A 14,710-nucleotide genomic window follows, 5' to 3' on the forward strand; every position below is an offset into this window, starting at 1 on the left:
CTGCCTCCCTGTTCCCACTCTTCTCCCTGGCCGAATACTTCTCCGAACTCGCTCCACCAATTCTGGCAGCAGTTAACCGGACCCTTCAGTAAGCCAGTTCCACTCCTAACCTGTCAGAAAAACCAACCTAGTAAAAAGTGGGGAGTTTTTTGCTGGGATGGCGAGCTCAATCCAGTCTGTGAAGTTCCCAATGGGTGCCAAGGCCAGCATAAGGCAGGGATTGGGACTGTGCAGTCGTGAACAGCAGTGCGAAGGCAGAGGGGAAAGGAGGAGATGCAAGACTTCCCTTGTTGCAAGCTACAAACATGTCAGCTCAGCCTCTTGTCTAGCTTCACCCTCAGGCTGAATTCAGTGAATGCCTCAAGCCAGCATAAGCAATAATCCTCCTTTTGCTCAGCTGCTACCTTCAGTCTCTGTGCTGTTCCTTCATTTGCACCAGTATAAGCATCAGTTCAGCCACTTGATAAACTATCAAACTGGAACAGATCCAGCTGAAAAGCAACCATTTTGTTTTCCAGTGTTAAGTGCCAGTCAGCTTTCTGACCTCTTTCACTATGAGGCTTGTTCCAGGAGAAGGGAGGAGGTGTGAGGGGCGAATAAGCAGCAAGTAGGCAGAGGAAACGGAAAAGTGCATGAAGTCTTTCTGCAGCAGTGCAGGGTTACACCAGCTTAAAGCGCGTGTTGAGCTGTAGTCTGAGATTCTTCCAATGACACATGCTTCCTAGAAGCTGTGCTTCCTAAGGCTATCCCAGCCACAGCTGGGCTTTGCCGGCTGTCCTCAGAAGCCCTAGAGAAGTCAGTGGTATGGACAGCACAGACCCCTACCAGTGCCAGCTCCAGGTTGTGCTCACTAAGGCAAAAGATAATCCGGAGGCACCTCTCCCAGGGAAGGACATAGACTGCCTCCCTGCTTCTGAAACCACATAAAATCACATCCCACCTGTTAGATTCTTATCCGGGCTCTGAGTAGCAAATTGGGCTCCAAATTCATTGAGAAGCTTCATGGGTTTCCAAGTCCATATCTGCAGCCTCAGCCACATCTAAGCCCCTGGGTATGTTAGTGGTTGGTGTCCCACCGTAGAGTGAGAATTTGGCTCTGTGGCATTGGCAAAAAAATACCCCGCATGTTGAATCATGCTTTTATGTACTCTGATCGATGAAGCTTCTAGTTTAGATTAAGCTAAATCCAGTTTAACTGGAAAAGTAACCAACTACTTCAAGAAAAGTATGTTCGATATCCATTATCTTTTCCTTAAGACTTCCCAGACATCAGCATTGCTGGTGCATGTGATCCCATCAGGATGTAAAAAAATTGAAGTAAAGAGAGAATCAAGTTAGATGAAATAGTTTACTTCCGTCAACTGTCTACACAAAATTGATCTGGTGCATGTGGCACAAATTGTCCCCATAATATTCTGTCATACTCTCGTAGGAATCTTGACTTAAGCTGACAAACTCTAGGGTCCTTGGTTTCACCTCAAGAGGTCTTTAATCTATCCTCTGTGCAATGAAGGCTGTGCCTGAAGGTTTCCCTGACAAGAGAAGGTACACAAAAGCTTTCACTTTGACATCCTATGCTGCATATGTCATGTTCTCTCCCCTCAAAATTTAACATACAGCAGAAATGCGAAAGCAAGTGAATAAATGTGTTACATGTAGGGCCATAACTTGAAGCACATCTACACTGCAGTCAAATAGGAGACTGTAGTTCTGCAGACACAACCGAGAAGGCTTTTGGTGCAGGTACCTAGAGCCATGTATCTCAGTGAGGGCTGCGATAGAAGCTGGATAAACACAAAAGCAGCTGGCTACCCTTCAGATATAGGACTATAAGGATGGTGATTCTGAAATAAATCTGGAATTTCACTTGCTCATAGGTAAAATTCTGAGTCCTAAGAGCTTAGGAAACACAGAGAGACAGAGGGAGCAACTGCATATACTCCAAATGTCCCAATTAGTTTAAATCCAATAATTATCTCTAATAGTTTTTGTAGTAATTTCTAATTTAGATCAAACAATTTGTCCTGTCACTAAGCGGATGTGCTATATTCAGTACTTGAATATTTTGTGGCTGAAATAAATCAGTGCAAAGTTCCCAGGGGACATAAAAGTGCAGAGCTGATTCCTAATCTTCCCATATTAGCTCATTTGAAACTTATCCAAACATTTGCAAAGAAGAAAAAAACAGCTAAATTTCAGTTCTAACTATGCTGTAACACACCTGTCATGCAGCTCCGGAGCTGCTGTGATCCATTTCCCTGTGCATACTTTTCCTTTCTTGATAGAACTTGCTATCACCAGCAAGATTTTCAGGCTGTTAAAATTGATTAAAAATGATGATAAAATGCTTGTTAAAGTTGGTTTTTTCCCTTCTCCTACTTCTTCTATGGGACTTCAAAAGCCTTCTGAACAATGAGTCATATAGCTAAGACTGCACAAACATGGCCCAAAGCTGAACATAAATGTATTAATGAAGAGTGGGAGATGAAAATAATACACATAAATAGGGGGAATATAAGGTGGAAATCTCTGCTTTGCTTGCCTTAATTTATGCCATTAAATAATATGATATATAGGCAATGTGTACACCTGAGAAGCCAGGAGGCAGTTTCTTAAAAAAAAAAATCAAAAAAACCAACCAACCAAACAAAAAAAAAACAGAAGAAAAGCTATACAGGATACTCTACACAGGATTCAAGCAAATGCTATACAAACACTCTTGCAGTTTCAAAGCACTTGTGAAATATTTAGGCATCCAGAATGACTCCTTGAATATCCTTCCTGGTAATTCCTGAGTTGTTACTGTTCCGTGATGTTGATTTATGCCACATTCCTTATCATCTTTCACGAATATGGCTAAGTGAGTACTGATGCCTCTGAGGCACAGCCAAGTATTACAGGAAGATGATCTGATGACTGGGTAGTTGCTGCCTTTCCCTTGAAGTATCCCTGAGCCAACATTCATTTCCCCTAATGCCATGACGCTGTCAGAGGAGGCGCTGCACTTCCGATTAAATATACACTTGAGATAGTTTATTCATTAAGGCTAAACTTATCCCACAATCCTTGTAATATTCAAACTTAGAAATTTCCCTTTTCTCTCTTACCTTTCAGTTTAAGAAGACACCTTTGCATTTTTCCTTAACCCTTTCTTTCTGTGACATTGTGTCGCTCTAATACCGATGATTTAATTCTAGAAATGGTTGTATTTCACTAGTATATGAAAGATATCTCTGCATTGGTTTCAATATGACATGTAGAGTCAAAAGAGGTATAGAAATTTCACTATTGTAGAGAGGCTGGCATTAAGAAAGGGGATCTGAAAGGAACCTACTGGGTTGGACAATAATTGAATAGGTATTTAACTGTAAGGTTGGGGAGTACTCTCTCCACTTAACTTACAAGACCCCAAATGCTTCCTCACACCACAGAGTATACAATCCTTAGTGCAAATGACCAAAAGCAAGAAAGTATTTGGTGCATCATGGGGAGAAATCAGCAAAGACTTTTACCGGTGTCCTGGGTCCTTCCAGCAGCAGGAATCCATTAGGCGAAAACATCCAGGTGATTTTTAAGTAGTGCAACATATGGACTATAAAATAAAAATAACCACAACTCTTCTTATTAATTCAACCTGTGTGGAAAATTCCTTCTTCATGCCAGATGTCAGGCAAGGGTTGTGGTGCTGAGCACGAGACCAGCTGAGGTGGGAGGGAATTTGGCTGGCCAAAGAACTGGGGCAGGAAACGCTTGGTTTGGGAGGGTAAGAGTGAGCAGACACAGCAGGACCATCAAGGTAGTGTTCAGGACATGGGACAGGAGAAGTTGAGAGGCAGGTCAGGTCATGAAACGGGTTAGGTGAGGTGCCTTGGGAGGGAAATGAACCCTGAGGACCAGTGTGGACCTGATGTTTCAGACGCTAACCGCTCCTCCCTTGACAGCAAATGTCTGCCGGGGTGCACGACAAGCCCCTTCATACAGAGGACAACAGCTCGGGATTGCGGGCAGTTTCTCTGCTAGCAAAAAAGGGAGATCTTCATCATGGATCTAAAAGTTACACCTCTCTTAGCCAGCCAAGCAGGTGTTAGTGTGATGCCACATAAATTATTGTTTTACACCTTGAAGATATATACATATAAATTTACACACATACACATAATGTTCAGAAAGTATTACACATTTTTCAGGAAGAAACACTCAAAAGTTAAGAAAAGCTGTTATTAAAGCTCTCCTGTGCAGTTTTAATGTGATCCTTTTATATATTTGTGGTTTTGAACTGCACGGATACATACCAATTTTTTTTCTAGTTGTAATTTTCTAGTTGCAAAAAAGCCCCTCAGTTGCAATAGAAAGGACAGAGACATTTGGGGGTTTTCTGGTGATCACCGCTACAGAATAGAAACTTTATTTGCAGGAAACAGAAGACACGGGAAGAATGAGATGTGTGACAGCAAAACGAAAAGGATTGCCTTTGTTGTGAAGAGTGTGCTGGGAAGCTGAATTTTATCTCAGCTCTCAACCACTGAAACCCTTTTTGACACAAAGCATGTCACTTAAAGCAAATTTCTCACGTGCTTTGTTTTTCCTTTGCATTCTGAGTTCTTGTCTTGAGACCCTGTGGTCTCATTTGCACAAGTGCTGAATGCTCAGCTGCAGGGAGCTGAACACTGAGCTTATAAAGCACTGTATAATCCCAAGCGTTCTGAAAAAACAAAGTCTTAAGCATCTCAAGTTGGATGCCTATAATGTATGAATTCTTCTGAATGTAATCTCTGCATGTATCAGAACATAATTTGCATTCTGAGAGCTGTATCATTCCCTTATAACATAAAATAAATTAGTTAATGTTTGTGCAGCTCTCACACATTACATCTTAGAAAACCTCATGAGGAAATTAATATTCTGTTCTCAGAGTGGGGTCTGAGCGACAAAGAGAAATGAAGTATTGAGTTATCTGTTCATAAAATGTATTAAGGAAGGTAGGGTCTTTTAAAATAAAAATATTCCTATGATGATTTAATTAATGCTTGCATTGTATGGCATGTCCACAAAAGAGAAAAATTAGGATGGCATATATAACCAGAATCCTGACAATTCCTAATTTTGCTTTCTTGCTTTGCTGTCTTAAAACTTTTCTTCTAATGTAAAATTCCTTAACTACCTACTAACTTTTTTCCTATACAAGGAAAAAAAACCAAAAAGATGTGTTTTCAAATTTGGACAATAACCTTCTTACTTTTAAAAACTATAAGGTACTAAATACCAAATATGAATTATTGCATTCTTAAAGCAAATAGAGCTTAAATTTATATCCTTGCAGTTCAGTGAGAGCGTAGGAAGAGCCTCTCCATACACAGCAGCTGGTTTGAAGGTGCACACCTGCTTTCATAGAATCATAGAGTCGCTTAGGTTGGAAAAGACCTTTAAAATCATAAAGTCCAACCATATGCCTAACACTGCCAAGGCCACCACACTCTTTGGACCTGCCCTTCCCTTTCAGTAGTCAGCATGGCAGAAAAGGGACCAAACAGGTCCTGACCGTGTAAAACAGCGGGGCTTGCCCTGGGGAAGCACATTCAGACAGTTTTTGCCCGCATGGTTCAGAGTTGTCCTCTGTGCCCATGGGGGACAGAGTAAGGCCATCAACAGATTTGGCTTGGCCTGCCAGATCAAGTAGATTTCCTGTGGTTGCGATGACAGATTTCATTCATAGACAGGTAAAAAAAAGTCTTTCTTAAATAGGGTAATTCTCCTGAATATTCTGAAATCTGCTTTTTACGAGCAGCTGGTCTTTTATTAAGTGTTTTAAGTGTTTATTAATTTTGAACACACTGCACCTGGTGCTCTGAGGACATATGCTGGAAAATCAGGAGCTTATGATGAGTTACTACAGCAAATGTGATAAAACATGATATCCTCTTTTAAGTTAATCTTATGGATAGTACAGACCTTGTACTGTTCAGAGACCATGGATAGTACAGACCTTGTACTGTTCAGAGACCACAGCAGCTTTGTATATTTTATAATAACCCAGCCTTCAGTTCCCACACTGCCCTTCTCTGTAAGCCAGAGGAAACAGCCCAGGAGTGTTACTCTCATTTTGTTTACTAATGATCTACTTCCTACGCCGTAGCCATCTCCAAACTGCCTAAGTACTTCCTAAGAATTTCAATTAAATTAACCTGTTTGGTGTCCAGAAGACACTGTATACATGTGGGCGGTAAACAAAGTGGGGAAAAATTCAATCCTCTTCACCTGAACCTTTCATTATACATCACAGGGAAGGGAAGGAAGAGCGGAACATCACCCAGTACTGCCCAGGAAAGCCAAGTTGATGACATCTATGTGATGGCAATAGGATCCAGCATATTATAGATTAGGGTGTTGAGCTTTACTGAATATATTGAAGCACAACAATAGCATATTGGCCTCACCTGGTCACAGCTAATTAGACTTGCAAAGGCACTTAGCAGCAGTTCTCTGTCGTGAAGGTTATAAGCACGTCAATATGAAGTGGCAGTGCTGCTGCTAACTGTGTTTTTCAGGTGGGCGCAGCTCCAGTGCGGCTGAGCGTGCCCTTAGCCCATCAGACAGAAATGCTCCTGAGGTGTACTGCTGGGGACATAGTTTACAGTTGTTTATAGGTAAACAGTGCATCTGTAAGGCTATAGCGCCAGTCAATTATGCTGACAATTGAAATACAAAAGGTGATTTAAGGTTGACAAATTAATCTCCCATTCATGCTGTGGGTGGAGTATGAGTTCAGTCTTGCACTAGGGTAGGCCCCTGGAGCCCCCAGAAGACATACGGTTACGTTCATCTCTTCAGGGTGTATTGTAGGACCAGGTTCATGGCCACAAGGGCTGGAGAAGTAGTGAGCTATTTTTAATGTAATCAAAATATCTTTTACTGAAAAACTCTTAAGAGGTCAGATTCAGCCTTTACCTGTTTGTTTTTGGAAAATATCCGAATATCAGGTCAGTATATCTTCTGTTTAATTTGATGGTGTCTTTCTTCATAATGTTTAAATATCATTTTAATAATATTTGCTTATTTAAATTACTGTGCTGTTCTGGAATCTCCATTAACAGAGCTAAATCGTTATTTATGAATGACTCACAGTTGCCCTGAAAAACAGTGTTTAAGTCAGCATTTTGAACTTAATTGGCCAGGATCAGTAGGATCAGCGTAAAACTGTAAATAATAAATCTGTTTTATTGGTATGTATTTAGAGCAGCAATGAATATTGGATTTGTAATTTCCTATGGTTCTTAGGGGAATTCTGCAGGGAAAACTCCTCTCTGCGCTTGTCTGTTCCCAGAAGAACAAATCTTACCGATATCAGGTTTTTTATTATTGATCTGCTCGGTATAAAGTTCTCTTTCATCTTCACATTTTATTTTTCTGTCTTTTTGCTTTCATCCGGCTTTGTGTTTAGTACACGGTGTGGACTGCCCTGTGGGTCACCTGGAATGTTTTCATTATCTGCTTCTATTTGGAAGTAGGCGGACTTTCAAAGGTAGGTCACTTATCCTTCTTCAGGCTTATGGGAGGGTGTTTTAACAGCAGGACTCTCAGATTTTAGAAAGCTGGAACCATAGAAGGAAAATGTGGTTGTTTGAACATACAATTTGATCTTTGGAGTTTCCCTCCAATGAGAACTCCAGTGTTTGAACTTGTCTCTGATAGTAAATAGTCATGGGCTTGAAGTACATAAATGCAATGAATCTGAATTACAGTTGTCTTCTGAAGTACCATCTGCAGGAAAAAAAAAAAATACTATTCAGTAGAAAATTTGAGGTTCTTGTTGCTTGTTGAAAAACAGAGAATGTCCTTTAGGTTGAAATTTCAAGTGAGTATGAAAAATGTATCTGAATTTCCAAGACTACTTTGAAAGCAGCTAAAGGAAATTAGTAAGAAGGTGAATGTAATAACTTATTGAGCAAATTGGTCTCATGGTGAGAATGTTAATTCTTTATAAAAAAGAACAAATGGCAGATGATGGCTTTTTTTCACATCTGAATAAAACTTTCCTGTACCTGACACTCAGTGCTCTAGGTTACTGATTCCTTATTCAAATCTCCGACTAGAGCAGAAATGTTTGCTGGAAGTGTCGAGATACATGTTTTTGTACAAGGTGGCACTTACGTTAGCAAAGATTATACTTAGCGTTGTATCTACAGTGAGTTCCGTACAACGTCAGTTGGTTTTAATTCTCCTGTTGGACATAGACAATATTGTTCTTTGTTTACCACATTCATACTTACATGATTCTAGGCACAGTATGCCCATAGCGCATGGTGATCCCAGTAGTATTAAGAGAATAAGTGTCCCTATTACTGGCTGTAGATTTAGTGATATGAACCACATCCCTGTTAATTCATGCAGTGCTTTTAGAGAATTGTGAGCTCCGCTCGGTCCAGATGGGAACATTTGTGAGCTACATACTTTTTTTGGGTTCAGCATTAAAACTTCTAGCTTTTGGCTGACAACAAATAGAAAACTGGTGAAACTGATTTAATAAGAAATAAAATTGAATTTTCTCAGTAAAAATTCCATTAAAATTAAAGCTTTCAGTGATAGATTCCTTTGGTGATAAAATTGCATAATGAAGAGCTACAACAGTTTATTTTTTCTCCAAATATGATGTAGTTCACCAGAAGTCATAGGCTTAATGAGGAGATTAGTGCACTTTGTAGACAATCAAAATAAATGATTGCGTTGGATGTTCTAACTTAAATCTATTAGGTGAACAGAAGAGCAACACATGGAAGTGATGACTGCCCAAAGTAATTGTTCATTTTCATGATAAATAGAGTTTATATTTTCTCAGTCAGCTGGGTGATGACTGTTTTTATAGTGACTATTATATTTTTATAGATAATTAGTGCTTTTATCTAAGTGCCTAGCAACTGAAGCGAAACTTTTAGTCTGACCCCTGAGTTTGTGAAAATTTGACTTGTCTCTCCATCGATTGCAAAGGATTCTGATCATCTCCTTAGTGTATGGGGATTGTAAACCAGCGGGTATGAATTGAAATCTTGCATCTTCCACTTTCACCACTGTGTTTCACTTTTAGGTCTTCTTACTTAACTTATATGGCAAATCACAATGTAGAGAAATAGTAGTAAGTATATTACTCAACAGTTGGAAGAAAATCCCTTTTATTAGTTTATACATTCGTTGATCTCAGAATTTTTGTGGAATTTTTATCTTGTGGTTTCTCAACAAGGTGATAGATAAAAAATTATGTCCCTGGAAGTTAACTGACCTTGTATACATTACGTCAAAGGCACCAGTATCGGGACCAAATTAGTAACGATAGAATCAAGAATTTTTCTCAGTAAACAGTAGAATTTGGGGTTCATTTAATGCTGCTTCTGAAAACTATGCTAGAGATGATGTGGTCATCGAGAGACTGAGGTCTTTTTGCACCATAGGCATGAAATCCTGGGTATTTACAAATTGATGGGTGGGTATTTGACACTGACTTAGAGACCCACATTTTATTCAACGTGCTAGCTTAAAAATGTCATCACTGCTTTCCATGAATATGTTCCTGTGTTTTCAGGCATGATAGAAGAAGGGTGCTGTTATCAAGGTACGTTAGTGTGGTTCGACCATCAAACGCCATCAGCAGCTTTTCAAGGATGGCATTTTCTCAGTGTTGAAATCTTAGCAGGGAATATTCACCTTTTTTCTTGCTCTTGTTCTATTTTTCCATTTTAAAAAAAGTTTTTGTTTCTGAAATGAATGCACATGGATTATAATTCTTAATTTCTGTTGACATACTATCAGGGAAAACTATGGTGCTGTCTGGCAGCTGACTGATTTCTGTTGGTGTGTTTGTTTTTAAGCACTATCATGTTTATATTCACTCTGACCAGAATCAGAGTTAGCTGTGAATTAGTCCTGTGAATTTTTTAGGTCTTCTATCATGAATAGCATCAGAAAATATAACTTTGTGCATTGTTAAATGGTAATTTTAATGCAACGTCTTCACATGGAGTACACATACAATGTGGACAGACTTTTCAAAAGTCATCCCGGGTGTGAAAGGGAAATAAACCTGACCCTCCCACGCGTGGGTGTTGTAAGTAGAAAACTAATGAGTAAAGGTTTCCTTTCTAACTGCCCTATAAACAATGTATAAGTGAAGCTCCTTTTTCACTTGTGTTACAGATGTATGAATAAAATTTTAATGCTTTTTCAGGGCTAAAGAAGCTGTATTTGATCAGAAATAAAATAAATATACACATATGACTCTTTGTTTGTGCTAACTTTGGTTTTCTAATTCTTTCTTTCATTTCTGATTTTAGCAGTGAAAAAAACGCTTGTATTAAAGTTAAATTGGCTTGTATTTTTCATTTACTACTTTTATGAAACTGAAAGCATAATTTTTAGTGTTAACCACTCTGTATGAGAGAAACAAAGCTGCTATTATAACGTGACCTTTTAATCCTCCGCTGTAGGATGACAGATTGCTACGTGCATACATGAGCTCATTAGTTGTTTAGATCTTATTCTATGTCTTGAAATAAAAATGTGTTCTAATTGCCACATTCGAGACTATAGATGATTTTAAACATATAGATATAAACACAAATCTCACAGAATAAGAAGGAAAAAAAACCTTCTCTAAAGCACATCTGAAATAAAGTTTGATTGTCTCTTACCTGATATAATACCAGCAGCTGTTATTTTGAAGTTTTGTATGTTCTTAAATATGGACAAGAGAACTTCTAACCTGTATAAGCCAACCCTCCACCCCCAGCAATATATTCTTTTATGTACTTCCTACTTTACAAAGGAGACCTCATTTGGCTGTCTATGCCCAGAGAGTTGTGATTAATGGGGTGAAATCCTCTTGGTGGCCAGTCACCAGTGCTGTCCCTCAGGGCTCAGATTTGGGGCCAGTTTTGTTTAATATCTTTATCAATGATCTGGATGAGGGGATTGAGTGCACCCTCAGTAAGTCTGCAGATGACACCAAACTAGGTGGGAGTGTTGATCTGCTTGAGGGTAGGAAGGCTCTACAGAGGGACCTGGACAGGCTGGATCGACAGGCCAAGGCCAACTGTATGAGGTCTAATAAGGCCAAGTGCCAGGTCCTGCATTTCGGTCACAACAACCCCATGCAGCGCTACAGGCTTGGGACAGAGTGGCTGGAAAGCTGCCCATCAGAAAAGGACCTGGGGGTGCTGGTGGACGGCCAGCTTAACATGAGCCAGCAGTGTGCCCAGGTGGCCAGGAAGGCCAACAGCATTCTGGCTTGTATCAGGAATAGTGTGGCCAGCAGGAGTAAGGAAGTGATGTTGCCTCTGTACTCGGCACTGGTGAGGCCTCACCTCGAGTACTGTGTTCAGTTCTGGGCCCCTCTGTACAAGAGGGACATTGAAGTGCTGGAGCGTGTCCAGAGGAGAGCTACCAGGCTGGTGAGGGGTCTGGAGACCAGGTCATATGAGGAGAGGCTGAGGGAGCTGGGCATGTTTAGCTTGGAGAAGAGGAGGCTGAGGGGAGACCTCATTGCCCTCTACAACTGCCTGAAAGGAGGTTGGAGAGAGGTGGGTGTTGGCCTCTTCTCCCGGGTGAATAATGACAGGACCAGAGGAAATGGTCTGAAGTTGCGGCAGGGGAGGTTTAGATTAGAGATTAGGAAGAATGACTTTACTGAAAGAGTGGTCAGGCACTGGAACAGCCTGGCCAGGGAGGTGGTTGAGTCACCATCCCTAGAGGTGTTTAAGAAACATCTAGATGTGGCACTTCAGGGCATGCTCTGAAGCGCAGAGATTGTAGGTTGTTGGGGTTTTTTTGGTTTGTTTTTTTTTTGTGTGTGTGTGTATGGTTGGACTCGATGATCTCAAAGGTCCTTTCCAACCATGAAGGTTCTATAATTCTATGATTTATTCAGTGTGCGCTGTTAATGTTTCTATCATTTGTATCCAATATCCAGTATTTGAGATGCAGTATGAAAATAGCTGAGTTTATTTGTATTTATCGTTGACTCTGACAACTGATACTCTTTGATAAACCATTTTCTACTACTTTTTCTATTGTTGGTTACAGTGACATTTGTTTACATGTGTTACTGCCTGTACCCAGTAAATGTATAGCCACCCTCCAGCACTGCAGCTGGACGGCATTGATGAGCTCTTTTCTTTTTATATGATGTTTCTGTTTGTTCTGCCTGTTTTTTTTTTCTGTAGCATGCTTGATCAGAGGGCTGTTGCAACTATGCTGTGAGGACAGGCTGAGAGAGTTGGGATTGTTCAGCCTGGAGAAGAGAAGGTTCCAGGGAGACCTTACTGTGGCATTCCAGTACCTAAAGGGGGCCTACAGGAAGGATGGGGAGGGACTCTTTAGCAGGGAGTGTAATGATAGGACAAGGGGTAATGGCCTCAAACCGAAAGACGGTAGATTTAGATTGGCTATCAGGAAGAAATTCTTTACTGTGAGGGTGGCGAGGCACTGGAACAGGTTGCACAGGGAGGTTGTGGATGCCCCATCCCTGGAGGTGTTCAAGGCCAGTCTGGATGGGGCTTTGAGCAGCCTGGTCTAGTGGGAGGTGTCCCTGCCTAGGGCAGGGGGGTTGGAACGAGATGATCTTTAAGGTCCCTTCTAATCCGAACCATTCTGTGATTCTTGAGCATGAACTTTGCTTCATCCTGGATTATTTTAAGTTTAGCTCTCGAGGTTGAGCTCTCTGTCAACTGACTCTTATTGCTTTTGGCCAAGGATTTGCATGACAAATATTCATCTATTCAGTGTGAAACCACCTCTGAAATAGCTTATGTTTATTATCTGGTCCTTAGTTTTAGGTATTGAATGTAGGTGAATGTGAACTCTAATGTGCCTGTGACACTAGCTTCATTAACCTTTCCCCTGATGCCAATGGACATTTTGCATATGTTAATTAATAAAACAATCTTTCTCATATATTTTTTTCTAGTAATATTTACTTCTATCAATGGAAGTTCAAAGTCTCTAGGGCTCCCAGCCAACTTTATTAAGCTGAAGATAGAACAATAGACTAAATTTTTATATGGATCTGTAGTTGGAGGTAAGGGTTATAACTGTTAAAATTAATTATTTATTCTGTCCAAGGACAAAATGGACTAATAAATTGCTCAGTAAAACACTGTGGGAATGGAAACCTAATACTATTTTTTTAAACAAAATACTGTACATCACAATAGGGGCTAATCATGTGGATTTTATCCTGGCTGCTTCTGGAATCCACTTTATTCCATCTGGTGCATGTCAGTCAGTCCTTAATTGTTGTACAATTATATCTAATGATCTCAAATGGAGTAAGTCAAGCTCAAAGTTTGCAGCATCCATAGGAAAGCAATGAAAAGTGATAAACTTAAAAAATAAAACCAATATGGAGAACCAGCAGGTGGAGGGTAGAGGTTTTCCTCAGTCTAAACAGAAGACTGAAGGCAGGGAATAGTACCTCTACTCACATGTAAGTGATTTTCATGTGAAGGAAAGCAATCACATTTTTTCATATCCACTGGGAAGAAGGGGAAGAAATAACTTGCTGAGCATGTGGCAATGAATATTTGGTTGGAGGTCAGGAGAGCTTTTCAATAATAAGGGCTCTGAATAGGATCTAAAGCTGTTACAAAGCCTCATTGCTGGGTATTTTGAAGAATGAAGGAATGTTGATGTGGAGTGATATAGATAATTCTTCTGCCCCACCATTTTTAATCTATAGAAATAAGCCTCTGTCAAGATGAAAACCCAAGTTAGTGTCCATGGACGGTTTAGGGTAGGACTGTTAAAAAAATAAAAAAGTGAAGAGTCAAAGTTGAAGTACAAGTTGAAGACCTAAAACTTCATCTTCAGTCAAGTCAGAGTCTTATTAAATTTGGCTGGAGCAGCATTCCAGCTGGGGAACTTGGGGTGTCTCTGCCTTCTCTTCCCAGTGAGTGTGTAGGGACACAGAAAATGGGGGGCCCCAGGGGAGGCTCCAAAGTGGCTGACAATTCTTAGGCATGCACAGGTGGGCTTTTGGTGTTCAGCTGTGCGGCACCAAGTGGGAGACGATGCTGTCATGGCTGTTCACTGCTGATAGAGGTTAGGCATCTGTTAACGGAAAAGATTCATGTGCTTTCTGTTCTGCTGATGGATTTTTAATTGAACAGAAATCACTGCTTTTCACAGCAACACATCCTTCACTGAGGGCAGTGTGAGAGTGATAATAGTATATTTCTTTGCTGCTGGACAGGGTGCATACATTCACGTCTATGTCAGCTGAGAATTTCTTCCCACGCACCTCTGCCACATATAAGTTGGTTTTGGTCAGCATCTCTCTTGGGCCTTGAGAGACTACATACCCATTACCTTCTTATTCTCCCCACTGCTATATGTCCATTTGCTTCAGCTGATGCCATCAGCTGCTACTCGCTGTGATATGCACAATAACGGATCACGCTAAAGCAGCGGCTGTAGCTGTAGACATTCTGCGATCTCTATGCATTACAAATGACTAGTTTTATAGCAGTAGTTAAATATAATCCCTTCCTAATGTCTGTGCTAATAAAATTCAACTTGCAGAAATTAAACCTGATGAAAAGATTGCTTTTGTTTCTTTGGGGTTTGGACCCTATCGCCACCGCTGCCTCCTCTTCCCCCAACTTTATTGTTCCAAAAGGGTTTAAAGAATTGTTGTTTTAAAAGTAATGTTCCAGAATCTTCCCTGACA

General features: G+C 40.4%; 1 protein-coding gene across 2 annotated transcripts in view; it reads left to right on the forward strand.

Moving 5' to 3' along the window:
• NKAIN3 (sodium/potassium transporting ATPase interacting 3) overlaps positions 1-14,710 on the forward strand; it is a 373,785-nt gene that overhangs the window by 178,472 nt on the left and 180,603 nt on the right. For both annotated transcript variants that reach the window (XM_074577126.1, XM_074577125.1), the window contains exon 3: positions 7,439-7,519. In XM_074577126.1, the coding sequence (XP_074433227.1) occupies positions 7,439-7,519 (81 nt within the window). The remainder of the gene's footprint in view (positions 1-7,438; positions 7,520-14,710) is intronic.

The sequence above is a fragment of the Larus michahellis genome, chromosome 2 (genome assembly GCF_964199755.1).
Source record: "Larus michahellis chromosome 2, bLarMic1.1, whole genome shotgun sequence".
Lineage (NCBI taxonomy): Eukaryota > Metazoa > Chordata > Aves > Charadriiformes > Laridae > Larus > Larus michahellis.